The sequence below is a fragment of the Dysidea avara genome, chromosome 6 (genome assembly GCF_963678975.1).
Source record: "Dysidea avara chromosome 6, odDysAvar1.4, whole genome shotgun sequence".
In the NCBI taxonomy this organism is placed as follows: Eukaryota; Metazoa; Porifera; class Demospongiae; order Dictyoceratida; family Dysideidae; genus Dysidea; species Dysidea avara.
The window spans coordinates 15,889,049-15,903,719 of record NC_089277.1 but is presented as its reverse complement, the minus strand read 5'-3'; the positions used below and the strand labels follow the sequence as shown (position 1 = coordinate 15,903,719).

Sequence of the window (14,671 nt, the reverse complement as noted above, 5' to 3'; positions counted from 1 at the left end):
TACTTGCGTGGGCAAGTACAAGGGGATGCTGCTGGATGCCATATTCACAACAATTAAGTGCGCGCCCATAACATGGGCTTACGAATAAATGCGTCATAAACATTATGTTTAAAGCCTTTGATCTTGTATGGCTTCTTAATCAACAACCCAGGATTCAGCTCAACGCAAACGTACTATAGTTTACATAATTTGATTGTGTGTCATACCCCCTGGTAGCTGTTATACAAACACATTTAAAGTAGCATGGCATGCTGAAAGTATGCTAGCACCCCTAGTACTGAAATAGAGAGAAAAAAAAAGTGTTGTTTAAAATTAACATGATTACTTATGTGCGGGAGAGTTGTTGAACACAATGGTTGTTGCTAAATCCAATTAATCAATCAGAAGAGATATGGGTAGCACTGTTTGTAAGCATAGGCGGCGGAAAGGGGGGGCTAGGGGGCTAAAGCCCCCCCTCGGTCTGCTGAGGGGGGGGCTTAGCCCCCCCTCAGAATGATATCACACCGAAATGATCTTTCTTGGAGTGGGGCTGAAAACCGTGATAAAGATCGAGATACTCTAGTAGAGCAGTCACTCTAATAAAGTAGTCAGTGTGTAGCGAGCTATGAAAGGATTTTTATGTAGTTTATCAGCTAGAAATGGTAGCTGGTGAGGTGGAAAGCTCTTGTCAGTTGGTTGCGACTTTTTTTTTTTTTTTTGGTCTTCCCTTACCAAACTATAGAAATAAGTCTGGGTCAGCCCAGCCCCCCCTCATATCAACTACTTCCTCCGCCGCTGTTTGTAAGCATAACACTTTAGGATCACTGGTACTGGTAAATTGGGAACTGTTATTGGACACTAATAACTAAACAAAGAAGTTCCAGATCTCAGCTGTTGTGGCTCTTTTTTAACACATAAGGGTGTGGAATGTTCTCTAAAGACTCAGAAATTTGAATTTTAAGATTCAGAAATAGCTGGCCATGGTATAATGATAATAATCTGAAAATTCAAGTGATTGTTTCATAGATGCATGCAGCCTCAATATTATAATGAAGTGGCTTTAAGCTTGATCACTATAATGAAGTGGCCTTATTAATGGGGTCATGAAGTGCACCTTAGCTATGTTTGGGACATAGTCACTATAATGAGGTGGTCTACTAATGAGGTCATCAGTGTTGGGAGTAACGCGTTACATAAGTAACGCGTTACGTAATATTATTACTTTTGTGGTAACTAAGTAATATAACGAAATACGCTATAAAAACAGGTAATATAACTCAAGTTGCTTTACTTACAAATGTAACGCGTTACCTAAGTAATATAGTTACTGTAACGAGTCTAATATTACGTAATATTATTACTACAAGTAACGAAGTTACTAATCTCGCTAGTTATCCTCTGAGTAACACAAACGAAGCCTACTGAATGAAGCTTATTCACCAGCTTCTTACTTATAACCAAGATTTGCACATTGTCCAACAATGCAATCATGTCACGTGATACAGTGGTAGTTTTACACGTGACAGCTTAAGGCTGTGGACACAAAGTAATATAATATGTAATATTATTATAGTTACTTTATTTTATGGGTAACATGTAACTGCAACTAAATAGTTCAGTTGCAAGTAATATGTAACTAGTTACTTTTACAAAGTAACTTGCCCAACACTGGAGGTCATGAAGTACACCTTAGCTATGTTTGGGACCTACTTGACATGGTCACTATAATGAGGTGATCTTATTAATGAGGTTATGAAGTGCACCTTAATTAACTGTGTTTGGGACATAGTTACTATAGTGAGGTCACGTAGTACACCTTAACTGTATTTGGGACATGGACTATTAATGAGGTGGTCTTATTAATGAGGTCATGAAGTGCACCTTAGCCATGTTTGGGACATAGCTATAGTCACTATAGTAAGGTAGTCATAATAAAAAAGGGACAACAGGGTGATCAGACCTACTGAAATCATAACATATGACTCTGACCCATCGGTTCTTTCTATTGAGCCTAAGAGACACTTGTTGACATGTTGTGTTGTTGGTGCTATTCTGGGCTAATTTCCATCTCGTTCTCAGATTGAACAAACATCTATTTTAAGTGTCCACATAAACTACTCTAATAGAACAGTCTACTCTGACAGAGCTGTGACTACTGTGTAAGATTGTAAATAATTGAAGTTTTTAAGAGGTTCCAATGTAGTTCAAGGTGTGTTGATACAATCAGCTTGAAAGACCTATATGTACATATCTACTATCAGAAACACCCACTGGGTAAGAAGTAGGCATCCATATAAGTCAGAGTGTGTCCTTCAAAAACTTGTATGATATCAGTAAATTAATTGTTGTAGTGATATCAATTTTTGTAATGTTATTATTACAAATTAATTGACATATGGAAGAATGTGTTAGTGTATAGTACAGACAAAGTACTAGTCTTCTGTTACTCTATAACAAGTTATTAATATACACACATGAAATTATTTTATAAAACACTGAAGAGTTACCAGCTGATGATTACATGTTACCAGAGGATTTGGTAGTCACAACTGGTCTGGGATTTTTTCTGCAGTTTTAATGTCAACATTGTGACTACTCCTTGGATCAACAGGTTTGGTCCCCAGTTAGGCATGAGGCTATTGTGCTCCAAAAATTGAGCATTATGCTTTTGAGCAGTGCTCAAAACATCACTTATTATGCTTTTGAGAATTGCCCATTATTCCCAAAATTATGCCACCATAATTGGCTAATAATGCCAGTTTATTGCTGTATCAGACCATTTTCATTGATATTTAAGCTTCCAATAGTCTTGAATTCTTTAGCTGGTTGCTGTATTAGAGTATTTCGTTTCAATGTGATTGTTTTATTAGAGTAAATAATATTCAGTGACTGTTCTATTAGAGTTTCTGACTACTCTATTAGAGTATCTCGATCTTTTAAACAGAATTGTGCCATCTGCTGATTTTCCTACCGTTAAAGCTTTATAATCACCCCAAAATGCTAGCATAATTACTGATTCCCACACATACCTATTATGCCCAAAATTATGCCGGCATAATCACGGCATCCCTATCCCCAGTGGGATAATACTTCTGATATAAACTGATGAATGGAACATCATGTCTTCACTGGCATTGTTGATGGTGTGGTCGGCCATTTTGTTGTCATGTGGTCTTCTCAGTATCACATGACATAGTTTATCATCATGTGATCACCTGGTGAGGAGATACACATGATTACTGATGTAATGTAATACAATGGTGGACAATTAATGAAGAAAACATTTTAAGTGGCTGGATGGAAAATATTTACGTACAATTTTATCAGGAGTATCATACAGTATGGTAGTAACTGTACAGTATGTTAGCAAGAGTTCATAATATAAAGTAGTAAGAGAGAGTGTCTAACAGGAGTACATTCCAGCAAATACACTGAGTAAGATAGAATATCAATACCTTGGTTTGTACAAAGATTTTACCATCTCAACACATATCAACACTTGCCTTCCACCAGTAAATGTGTCAATTGGATCAAAACTTGCAAAGTTAACTTCACTCAGTGTGTTTGTACAGGCTATATTGGCAGTTTGACACTCTTCCTTAATACTGTATATTATAAACTCTTGATATCAGAGATCATGATTTTCTCACAAAATAATATTGGTCAGTTACCAGCCTCACAATACCTACATAACACATACCTTGGCTGTTTAATGTCACTGTAGCCCAGCAGAGGTGCCTTTTGGCATACCATAGTACGTAGAATGCACAATCATGGATTTACCCCTTTGTGTCTCATTTCTATTACAGTAACATTTACTAAATAATATGCAAACAATAGTACAATACATTAATACAGTCCACCCAAAGCAGTAGGGTAAGGAAAGGGTGTGGTGTGGTAGGGATAGTTGAGCTTGAATTTTGACACGGGAAAGATGGCTTCATTTCTATTTGCTGACAGCTCAAGGTGTCAATTGACACAGTGCACAATGACTTCCTTACGTTTATAAAGGGAAAGGGAATTTTTCATATCTTTTGTATTGCTGGATTGATTGCAGAGTCACTTCTCGTACTATTTGTAACACTGTGTAATGGACTGAGCTGAACAAATGGCAACTTTGCACTTTTCAACAAATGATTGTTCAAATGTTTGTACAGACGAAAATAGTAAGTCTGGTGTCATTATTTCTTTTGATGTGGTATGAGTGCGTTCACCAGTCAGAGTGACGTTATAAAAACAGTAAACAAAGAAACGCAAGGAAAAATTAGGGAATTTAAATTTGATTAGGGGTCATCAAAAAAATTAGTGAAACAAGGGAGGTCACCTACACCTGAAGATATACTAGTGGACATTTAATCAGTACGTCATGGTGGAGCATAATGAAATATTAGTACAACATTATTTAGTACAAGTTTAACAGCAGGTTAAACAGGGTTAACTGGCAGGTCAACAGCACTACACATCCATCCCTGCTAAGATGCTTCCAACACAGCACATTCCCTTGTGAGGTGTCCATCTGGTCGTTATGGCAGCATTCAACATTGCACATTCCTTAAAGCATTTGTCCCAGAGAGGACAGCTTGGTTGAGAAGGTAAACAAGTTATGGGTAGGGTTTGGACCCCAGAGGAGGTGTCAGGTTACTAAGGTAAACACATTCCTAGACAGGGTATAAAGGGACTCGCCAGCATCTCTCACTCCATTGTGTTACTCGGCAAGTGCAAGAAGTTTCAGGAGTTCGTGTCTCTGAATTTGCTTCAAGACCACCAGACTTGAGAATGTCAGAAGAAGAAGTTCCTCCATTTTCATCAGCTGCACCTGCTCCACCAGTCACAGCTACAAGTTCAGCTTCAATCAGCAGCTATGCTGTTAATCCAGTCTCGAGTAGCTTCTCAGCAGAAACAATTCAGCAGATTGCAGGAGCTGTGGCACTAATTCTTCAATCTTCCCCATCAGCTACAAGCCCTTTGCAGTGCAGTTCTTCTACCACGATAGAAGACCCAAGGCCATCATCAAGACCATCCAACACGAGCTCAGCCAGTGGAGGTAAGCCCTATAATGTAATCTAGTTACCAACCGATAGAGCTCTAATTTACAAGTCCTGACAGCTAGGAGTAGTTTGCATTCTTATGTGGGTTTTTTCCATCAGTTTGGACAATTTGTCCCTCCAGCATTTTCTATGTTAGAACTTATACATTGAAGCAGACAAGAATTCTTAATTCTTGGCTACCGTATTACCCAAGAGGATTACCCTCCTTTTTCTAAAGCAGCAAACCTAACATTTTGATTGGTCAGCACCCACAGCAAGAGGTCACACCAGAGGGGGATGCATTTGTGGTTAAGTGTTATATGTGACCCAGAAGCTGGTAGACATCAACTACCAGTTCCAAGCAGCAGAAGCTAATTGACATTTAGCTTCCAGCAGTATAGGCTGGCATTCATCAGCCTCAGACAAAGGCAACAGAACCAGTCAAATGTTAAGCTTAATTATCAAGCAGCTTACCTGGCAAAACTAACAAACACAATTTGAGAGCAACTATCATTACCAGTCAGTAGTCATCCGCCACTAAATGGCTCATTATACTTGCAAGGACCCACAGGTCCACTGTACCAAGGCAGCAACTCATGTGTGTGTATTCCTTTTGCAGGAGTACCCCTGGCATCCTGGCCGTCATTGCCTATTGATCCACTGCTGGTACCATCCATTCCCTCACTGCCATCTCTACTCAGCAGTGCCAGCACATCTGATGTACTACCCAGTACCCCAGCACCCTCGATGGTTGTGGCAGAAGGAATGCCCCCTCTTCCAATTAAGCTGGTTGAAAAAATCAGGCGATGGGAATTTGTGGACCTGTCTTCACTACTCGAAGAGAATGCTACCCAACCAGCTGAACTAACAGTCAATGCCACTGGACAGTGGATACTCTCTGATTCAGGACAGAGAAAGAAAAGGAGTCATATCACAGATATACTGTCATGGATCCAGGCTTTTTCCAGGTTTATGGCAGTATTACTTTCTGATAACAATACTACCAAAGAGGAAGCAACAGGGTTGGCAGCCCACCTACACCTAGTTCTACAGCTGTCCAATGATTTGGGAACACAATGGCTAAAATATGATAAGGATTTTCAAGAATGGGCAGCAGCCAAGTCCTTAAGGAAGTGGGGGGAGCTGAACTTCCCCATATACGGACAATGTCTAGCAGCCCAACAAAAACAGACGTGGCTTCTTCCTGCGACAGCCAAAGAACCACACAAGGAGGCAATGGCAAGAAAGAGGGCTACACCATATTCAATTCCTGCTGTGTGTTTAAAGTGGAATTTCAAAGGATACTGTGATCGACAACCATGCCAGTTTGCCCACAAGTGCTACCATTGTGGAAGACCGCACCAGGGAAAAGACTGCAAATCTACAGCAGGAAAGTATTACCCTACTAAAGGGCACTGGACTGATTAACTTTATGCTACTCATGATTAAATAGTCACGTTTTCTTTTTTGGTTGTTTTTTCAATAACATGATAATACATAAAGGAAATTAAATATCACTTATAGGTAGATAGTTGCAAGCCTTTGAAGTGTTTGCTCTTGGGTGATCCTCTGTCTCAAAGTGACATTGGTCTATATATAATAGCAGCCCAGCCTTAGTAATATTTCACACCTTTCAGTCCCATCAGCATTCACTTATAAAGGGCCAGCATTTCCACCTTGGGGTGTGATCACTGCTTGGTCCTTTCACATTACAGGCTTGCAGCTGAATCTATCTCTCTTCAAGAGTAGTATGGTGAATGATGGCAGCTACCATTGCATGGAAGACCTACTAGCTCTGAGTAGTCACCAAGGGGCAGCAGGTGGTTCACCCTTGTATGCTAGTAGTCACTCTCCTTTAGTGTTGGAGAGCTGGAGGAAGCTGCTAATACACCACTCAGACAGAATGTATGTTAATTACATATTGAGCGGAATTGCAGAAGGCTTCCGGATTGGCTTTGATAGGACACATAATCTGCAGAAAGCATCTGAAAATATGCCATCCAAAGTGCCGTCAGTTATCTCAGAATACCTGGCCAGAGAGGTATCTCTCAACAGAATGATCAAGCTTCCTAGAGGAGTTTATCCCCAAGATGTTCACACCAGCCCTCTGGGTGCCATTCCAAAAAAGAACAAACCAGGCAAGTGGAGATTAATTGTGGACCTATCCTCTCCTACGGATCATAGTATAAATGATGGCATCTCTCTCCAATTGTCCAGTTTATCGTATGCTTCTATTGACCATCTATCCTCCATAATACTGCATGAACACCAGGGTTGCTTTCTAGTTAAAGCAGATATCAAGGAAGCTTACAGAATGCTTCCCATCCATCCTGAAGACCAACCTCTCCTTGGAGTATGTTGGAAGGACTCAGTGTATATTGACTGTGCACTGCCTTTTGGCTTGAGGTCAGCTCCCAAAATTTTTTCTGCTGTGGCTGACGCAGTGCAGTGGATCCTCCAGAGCAAGGGAATCAGTAATAGTCTCCATTACCTGGATGACTTCATTCTTGTAGCCAGACAAGAAGACGAGGCTACCCTCCAGAAGAAAAAACTGGTATCTTTATTTGAGGAGTTAGGAGTTCCACTAGAACTATCCAAACTGGAAGTTCCATCCCAGTGTTTGACCTTCCTTGGCATAGAGGTAGACACAGTGGCACTGCAGCTCAGACTACCAGAGGAAAAGTTAATCATACTTAAAGAGCTGTTATGGGACTGTGTTGAAAGGTGTTGCATTCTGAAGAAGTCCATTCGCAAGAAAGACCTTCAGAGCTTGGTGGGAATGCTCCAGTTTGCTACAAAAGTGGTCCGCCCAGGCAGACCTTTCCTCCGCAGATTGTACTCCATACAAGAGATTGGAAGCAACCCATCTCACAATATTCGCTTAAATGCTCCAGCAAAAGCAGATCTTTTGTGGTGGTTCCTCTTCATCGAGAGATGGAATGGCATATCCATCCTGTGGGATGTGCAAAGACAGACCGCAGACATGACAGTGTTTTCGGACGCATCAGGATCATGGGGTTGTGGAGCCTACGGATCCCCACACTGGTTTTCCTTAAAGTGGTGTCAGAGACTTCAGCCACTCTCTATAGCTATCAAGGAATTGATCCCAGTTATTTTTGCTGCTGCCATATGGGGAAAGTTCTGGTCAGGCAAGATAGTACTGTTCAGAGTAGATAACTTGGCAGTGGTAGAAGCAATCAACTCTACCTTCTGCAAAGACCTTCACCTCATGCACCTGATTCGTTTATTGGTCTTCTTTGCAGCCCATCACAATTTCTGGTTCCATGCAATTCACCTAGCTGGTAAAGACAATAAACTTGCTGATGCTTTATCTAGAAATAACATATCTTCTTTCATTTCACAGGCTCCCCAAGCACTGTCTCATCCCTCAATAATTCCTCCCCCACTAATCACCCTGGTGACACAGAACCTCACTTGGACATCCATCAGCTGGATGAAGCTGTTCAAGGATACTTTGCAGCTGCTTTAGCTCCCTCTACTCACAAGACCTACGCTGCAGCTGAACGTCGCTATCTCACTTTTTGTAATAGTTTCAACCTCAATCCTCTACCAGCCAAAGAGAGTACACTCTGTTACTTTGTAGCATGCCTCGGTCAACAGGGCTTGGCCCACAACTCCATAAACACCTACCTTTCTGGTGTTCGGCAACTACAGATCTCTAGGCGATCCTCAAGTGGGCCAAATGCCATGTCTAAGGCAGGTACTAAAAGGTGTCAAAATTGAAGCTGGAAAAAAGGGAAATACCCCGTGCTCGGCTGCCAATAACTCCAGCTATCCTTCGAAAACTGAAGGGAGTGTGGTTTCAATCAGAACCCTCTTTTAATACCACAATGTTATGGGCAGCTTCATCAGTGACATTTTTCTCTTTCTGCCGCTCAGGAGAGATTACAGTCAGTCCAACATACGACCCCAGAACACACTTGTCCCTGAGTGACCTCTCAACAGACAACAATTTCAATCCATCAGTGATATCATTGAAACTAAAACACTCAAAAACTGACCAGGGCAGAATAGGTGTCAAAGTTGTCATAGGGAGAACGGGGGATGACATCTGTCCAGTGACCGCATTGTTAGCATATCTGGTACGGCGAGGCCCCCAACCAGGTGCCCTGTTCATCTGTGACGATGGCTCACCTTTACTGAAGTCAAGATTTGTGGAGGAAGTTTGGTCTGCACTGACTAAGGCTGGCCTCCCAGCTCAGGACTATGCAGGTCACAGTTTTCGAATAGGAGCTGCCACTACCGCAGCTACGGTGGGAATTCAAGATTCGGCTATACAAACTCTGGGCAGGTGGAAGAGTTCATCTTATCAGCTATATATCAGGACTGCTCCACAACACCTGGCTGCTGTCTCAGCAAGGCTATCATCATGCAGGATCTGACTCACTACTGGCCAGACTTTGAACTGTGTTATAGCTGATAATTTACAATCCATATAGTAGTCATACATTTGTATCTGTAGGGGTATCATTGAAACCACATGCGTCACAAAATTTTTGTACTAATCATCAATCAGTGTAAGTCATCATGCTTGAGTATAGCTATTTCACAGGTAGAGTCCCAGCAGTGAACAAAAGTACATGTTGTTTATATGGAATACCTGAAAGGGAAGTCTGGAAACCCAGGGATACAATGCTGGCATTCACCAGCTTATGTGGCACTGGTATCCCTGTTTGTGGTTTCGGTGGTATCACGTGACCTGTCAAGAGGTAGGACACCAATGCAGTCTATATTGAAAGCCAATCAGCAAAGTCATGTGATTAAACAGGTCTCCAACCCTATGGCAATAACACCAAACTTCCCATATATCCATCATACTTACAACTGTTATGGAGACCGATAACCAGTTAATACAAGTTTAACAGCAGGTTAAACAGGGTTAACTGGCAGGTCAACAGCACTACACATCCATCCCTGCTAAGATGCTTCCAACACAGCACATTCCCTTATGAGGTGTCCATCTGGTCGTTATGGCAGCATTCAACATTGCACATTCCTTAAAGCATTTGTCCCAGAGAGGACAGCTTGGTTGAGAAGGTAAACAAGTTATGGGTAGGGTTTGGACCCCAGAGGAGGTGTCAGGTTGCTAAGGTAAACACATTCCTAGACAGGGTATAAAGGGACTCGCCAGCATCTCTCACTCCATTGTGTTACTCGGCAAGTGCAAGAAGTTTCAGGAGTTCGTGTCTCTCCCATACCCCACCTCCCTCTAAAGACTCCTTTAGCTCTAGGGACATGTCACTCCCTTAGGCCAGCTAAGGTGACATGGGAAGTCATTGCCTCTTAATTTGTTGGTTTTTTATTTTTTTCCATTGCAGCATTTGCACTGGTATCCCTGTTTGTGGTTTCGGTGGTATCACGTGACCTGTCAAGAGGTAGGACATCAATGCAGAGTATATTGAAAGCCAATCAGCAAAGTCATGTGATTAAACAGGTCTCCAACCCTATGGCAATAACACCAAACTTCCCATATATCCATCATACTTACAACTGTTATGGAGACCGATAACCAGTTAAACACAGTAATTCACATGTGACTGAATGTTGTACTTTTTTTTAATAGAGAAGTCATATTCATTAAGAAGAACCTGTGTACAATAAACAATGTAGTGTAAACACATGATAGTATGTAACACTTTACACCTCAGCCCAGCCTATACTTTGTATGTAACCCAGTTAGCCAGGCTACATCTGGGCAGTAATTATATAGATTTTAAGGCCATAAATGATTGTGGGATCGATTAATAATCACGTGATTAGTATGCATGACTTAATGAAAACCACTCAGACGGACAGTATTTTGTTACCATTGCTATCCTATGAGTTGAAAAACATTGGGCTAAGATGAGAACTAGTTCTATAGTTTATTGACCAATCATTTCCTGTTTCCGAATGTGGACCACATCCCGCACAAAGTAACTACTCTACAAGCAAGTTTACCTATCTAGGCCTTTAGTAAACTCAGTAATTAACAATTCAATAGCACTGATTAAAACATTAAACTTGCATAACCAAAATTCTCTGTGATATCTCTAGGATTTGTACATTCATCGTAACCAAACATAACCAGAATGTACTGGCTGCTGACTCATAATTGAATGTTTTAGGCATGCATATATATAATACATACAGTCACATTGGCTTGGGTGACTGATTGCCCTGTGCAGGCTATCAGCCTGGTACCATGTGTCTTGATACTTTACCTGTAGATGATCCAGTAATCTCCCAGGAGTGGCTATCAAAATCTTTACACAACTTCTCTGCCTCCGTCTTACGATTAGCTCCATCCATCACAAATCTGAGTGTGTGGTGAATGATGATACTTGAGTAGTTCCTTAGCCACTTCATATGTCTGTAGTGACAGCTCTCTAGTTGATGAAATCACCACCACCCCAGTGCCTATATATCAAGACACACAAAGTGTGTAATACAATACAAAAAGCTGGTATGACAAGTTAGTGTGTTTATTCAAGGTAACCAACTACATTTTTACACATAGGTAGCACTATGTTCACTGTTCAAGAGACTGACTTTACGATGGATAGTTTGTTCAGGGACAAGCTAAATCATGTCCATACAATGTATACAATAGATTGTAGTCTAAACAACTGACCATTTCGTGGGAGAAATTTCAACTTGTACATCAGCTCTACAGCTGGTATGAGAAAAGCTAATATTTTTCCACTTCAAGTCCTTGCTGCTTAGGCCCATACCTATTATGCTGGCATAGCTGTCAAAATAATAGGTCACCAATTTCGTATGGTTACAGACATAATTTTAGAATTATCAGATGTTCACAGGAATAATCGGTGGAAGTAAGGGGTGTCTATTCTTAATTAGCTAGAAGAAAGAAAGTTACTAAGATAGATATATAGTTGGCATTATTATACGAGTGCTGGCTGAAAAGCCTCTATAAAAGATCAATATATTCTAATAGAACGCTCAAATACTCTAATAGAGCAGTCTAACTGTTTCATTTTAACAATCTGCAGGGATGTAACTGTGCTATCCTGAAACTTGTGCATCTTATACCAGTGTATCTTCTTCAAGTCTTTGAACATATTGATATTATTATTATCTACCTAACTTAGCATGTAGCTATGAATTATTACTGCAGATACTCTAAGTCTGTTGTAACTATTTATGGCTAGAAAATGTTATTAATTAATTCTGGCAAAACTACTTATAGCTGCATCTTGAAAACTAAGCGATTAGCCATAGAAACTAAATGAGCATTAAATAATAGGCTAGATACAAGAATAAAGAAAGAATAGGAAAATGTTTTTGGAAATTCTGGAAAGAATAATAGGTAAAATTTGCTGCTCTCATTAAGTCCCTAACAATAGAGTCAGAATAACATGTTGGGTGGAAGTCAAGTACTGATACACAAATAAATTAATGTATGCCCAAATGAGGGGGTGGGAAACATTGTTCAATGGCTAAAGTGTTCTCACGGCTTGAAGCCAAAATGGCATCAACAAAAAATTCAGAAAAGAAAATGACGGAGGGCTGAACAGAATAAGGGTGACTTTTAATCTGCATGAGGCATGGTGTTCCACAAAAATGGGCTGTTGACAAAGAAAGAATAATGGAAAGAATTGGTAGAAGAAGCAACAGGCCGAATAGATAGAGGATGTGATCTTGTAGGAACTTGAGACAACTGAAAATGTTCACAAAAAGGTAATGAGTTTCTGTGGTGAAGACTATCATGAATATAACAAATGGAGAAATAGCTATGATGTTGTTGGATAGAAGGCCACTTAAAACTCTTGTAAGCACACATCAGACTGGTTCCAACAATACAATGAAGGAATCCACCGTTGGAAGCCCAACAGGCAGCTCTTCACTGTACTGATTCTAAAACATTAAATGTTTTTAGCAGTAAGAGGATGCCAAACAGGACAGGCATACTCTAGCACAGGGATACAGAGGACTCTACTGAAAAGAAGAAGATTGATCAGAATGTTCTTGAAATTTGGTCTATCTGTTCACCAGGATCACCCAGAGAAATTAAGGGGCCCAGGGCAAAGAGTTAAAGTGGGGCCCCAAGGGCAAGGAGGGTTCCACTCTGAATCACAACTTTAGCCTAGTTGTCAGTCAAAGACCAAAAAAAAAGGTTGTCACATGCTAACATTGACAATAGCTGTCCCTCACCAACTATATCTCCTTATTTATAAGCTTATTACATTGCTCCTCTGCAGAACACTGTGACTGCTCTATTAGAGTATCAAGATCTGACTACTCTATTAGATTATATCGATCTTTTAAACAGGTATTCAAGGGGCCCCTTTCAGGCTAGGGAAAAATGCCCCATTTTCCCCCCTTCCCCTGTGGGCAGCCCTGTTGTTCACTCTGTTGGGGCTTTACAAGAGATGAAGTGGTTTGGAGAACATGTTTACGAAGACATTGGAAGTGTGGTGTTGACTGCTGACCAACTGATATGCCAGCTGATGGAATAACTGCACAGATATAGTCTCGCGTGGTACTCTTCGGTCATGCCTAGCTGTGAGTTGGTCTGGTATAGTTTGAATAGCAAGTTGTTCTGACACCCTGAGCCTTTTCAGGGTGATAATGAAACACCTGGTTAACTTTCATCATGCTATGTCACATTGCAGACTGGTGGTTAAGTGTCAACAGAGAAAGGAATTCACTAAAAACCCGTAACATGAGGTGGCATGATGAAGATTAACCAGGTGTTTCATTATCATCCTGAAAAAGTCAGAACTATACCAGACCCTAGGCACTTATAATTGTCAATCAATAAGCGCCACACGGAGAGTAGGGTCTGGCCACGTGAGACTAGCACAGATAGGAGAGGGGATTGTGTGTTAACTTTTGTGTGTGTGCGTGTGTGTGTGTGTGTGTGCATGTATGCATGTGTCACTTTCATAATAGTTGGACTGGCAAGGTACTCAGGCACTGTTGTCAAACCATAATTCTACATCACACAGTACAGCTGTATATATATACACATACTTTCCATCAAGTAGTGGTCTAATGCTCTTATGTTGTATTTCCATCATGTCAGTAAAGCCCATGTCAGTGACAGCATTCAGTGTCTTTCAGACACCACTTCTGACAGAAAAGCAAACTTCTTGTCCATACCCAGCTCACCACCTTTCATCACCTCCTCCCGACTGCTACAGGCTCTAGTCTCATCATCTGTCAACAACAAAATGGAACACACACTCATCTGATATTAATGTACACATCACATATCCTTATGTCAACAGCAGAAATGTCACAATGGTGAAATAGTACCAGCTAAACTCTGCTGTCCATTTTGTTAATGCTTGATTGTGACTTGATAACATACGTAATAGAGGATATGCACAACTTTACAACCGAAAACATTCTAATAAAAACCTGATGCTTTCTTACGTCACAACAGTGAACGAATGTATTGCAGGTATGCATAGAAAGTGTGAATCACAAAAAGTAGTCTAGCTATGGCAGTTTCTCCAGAGTGATAGATTCCTTTACATGTATAACAGAATAACTGAAAGGAAGAATCCCATCTGTAATTCATGTGGCAATTTATAGTCCGAACCACATTTGCTACCAGTACTTTTGTATGGGATTCATGATAGTCATTCACTGTCAAAAATTCTTGGGCACACCGCTAATCTTATTATTACTAATAC

The 14,671-nt window shown here is 40.7% G+C and overlaps 1 protein-coding gene across 1 annotated transcript; it reads left to right on the top strand.

The window, feature by feature from the left end:
* The first annotated feature begins 6,756 nt into the window (after window positions 1-6,756).
* LOC136259290 (uncharacterized) lies at window positions 6,757-8,496 on the top strand. The gene has a single exon (XM_066052780.1). The coding sequence runs from the start codon at window positions 6,757-6,759 to the stop codon at window positions 8,494-8,496; it is 1,740 nt and encodes a 579-aa protein (XP_065908852.1).
* Window positions 8,497-14,671: the final 6,175 nt, after the last annotated feature.

What these genes read in the sequence shown, in the direction of transcription:
- LOC136259290 (XM_066052780.1), top strand. Translation starts at nt 6,757, where the DNA reads ATGGTGAATGATGGCAGCTACCATTGCATGGAAGACCTACTAGCTCTG.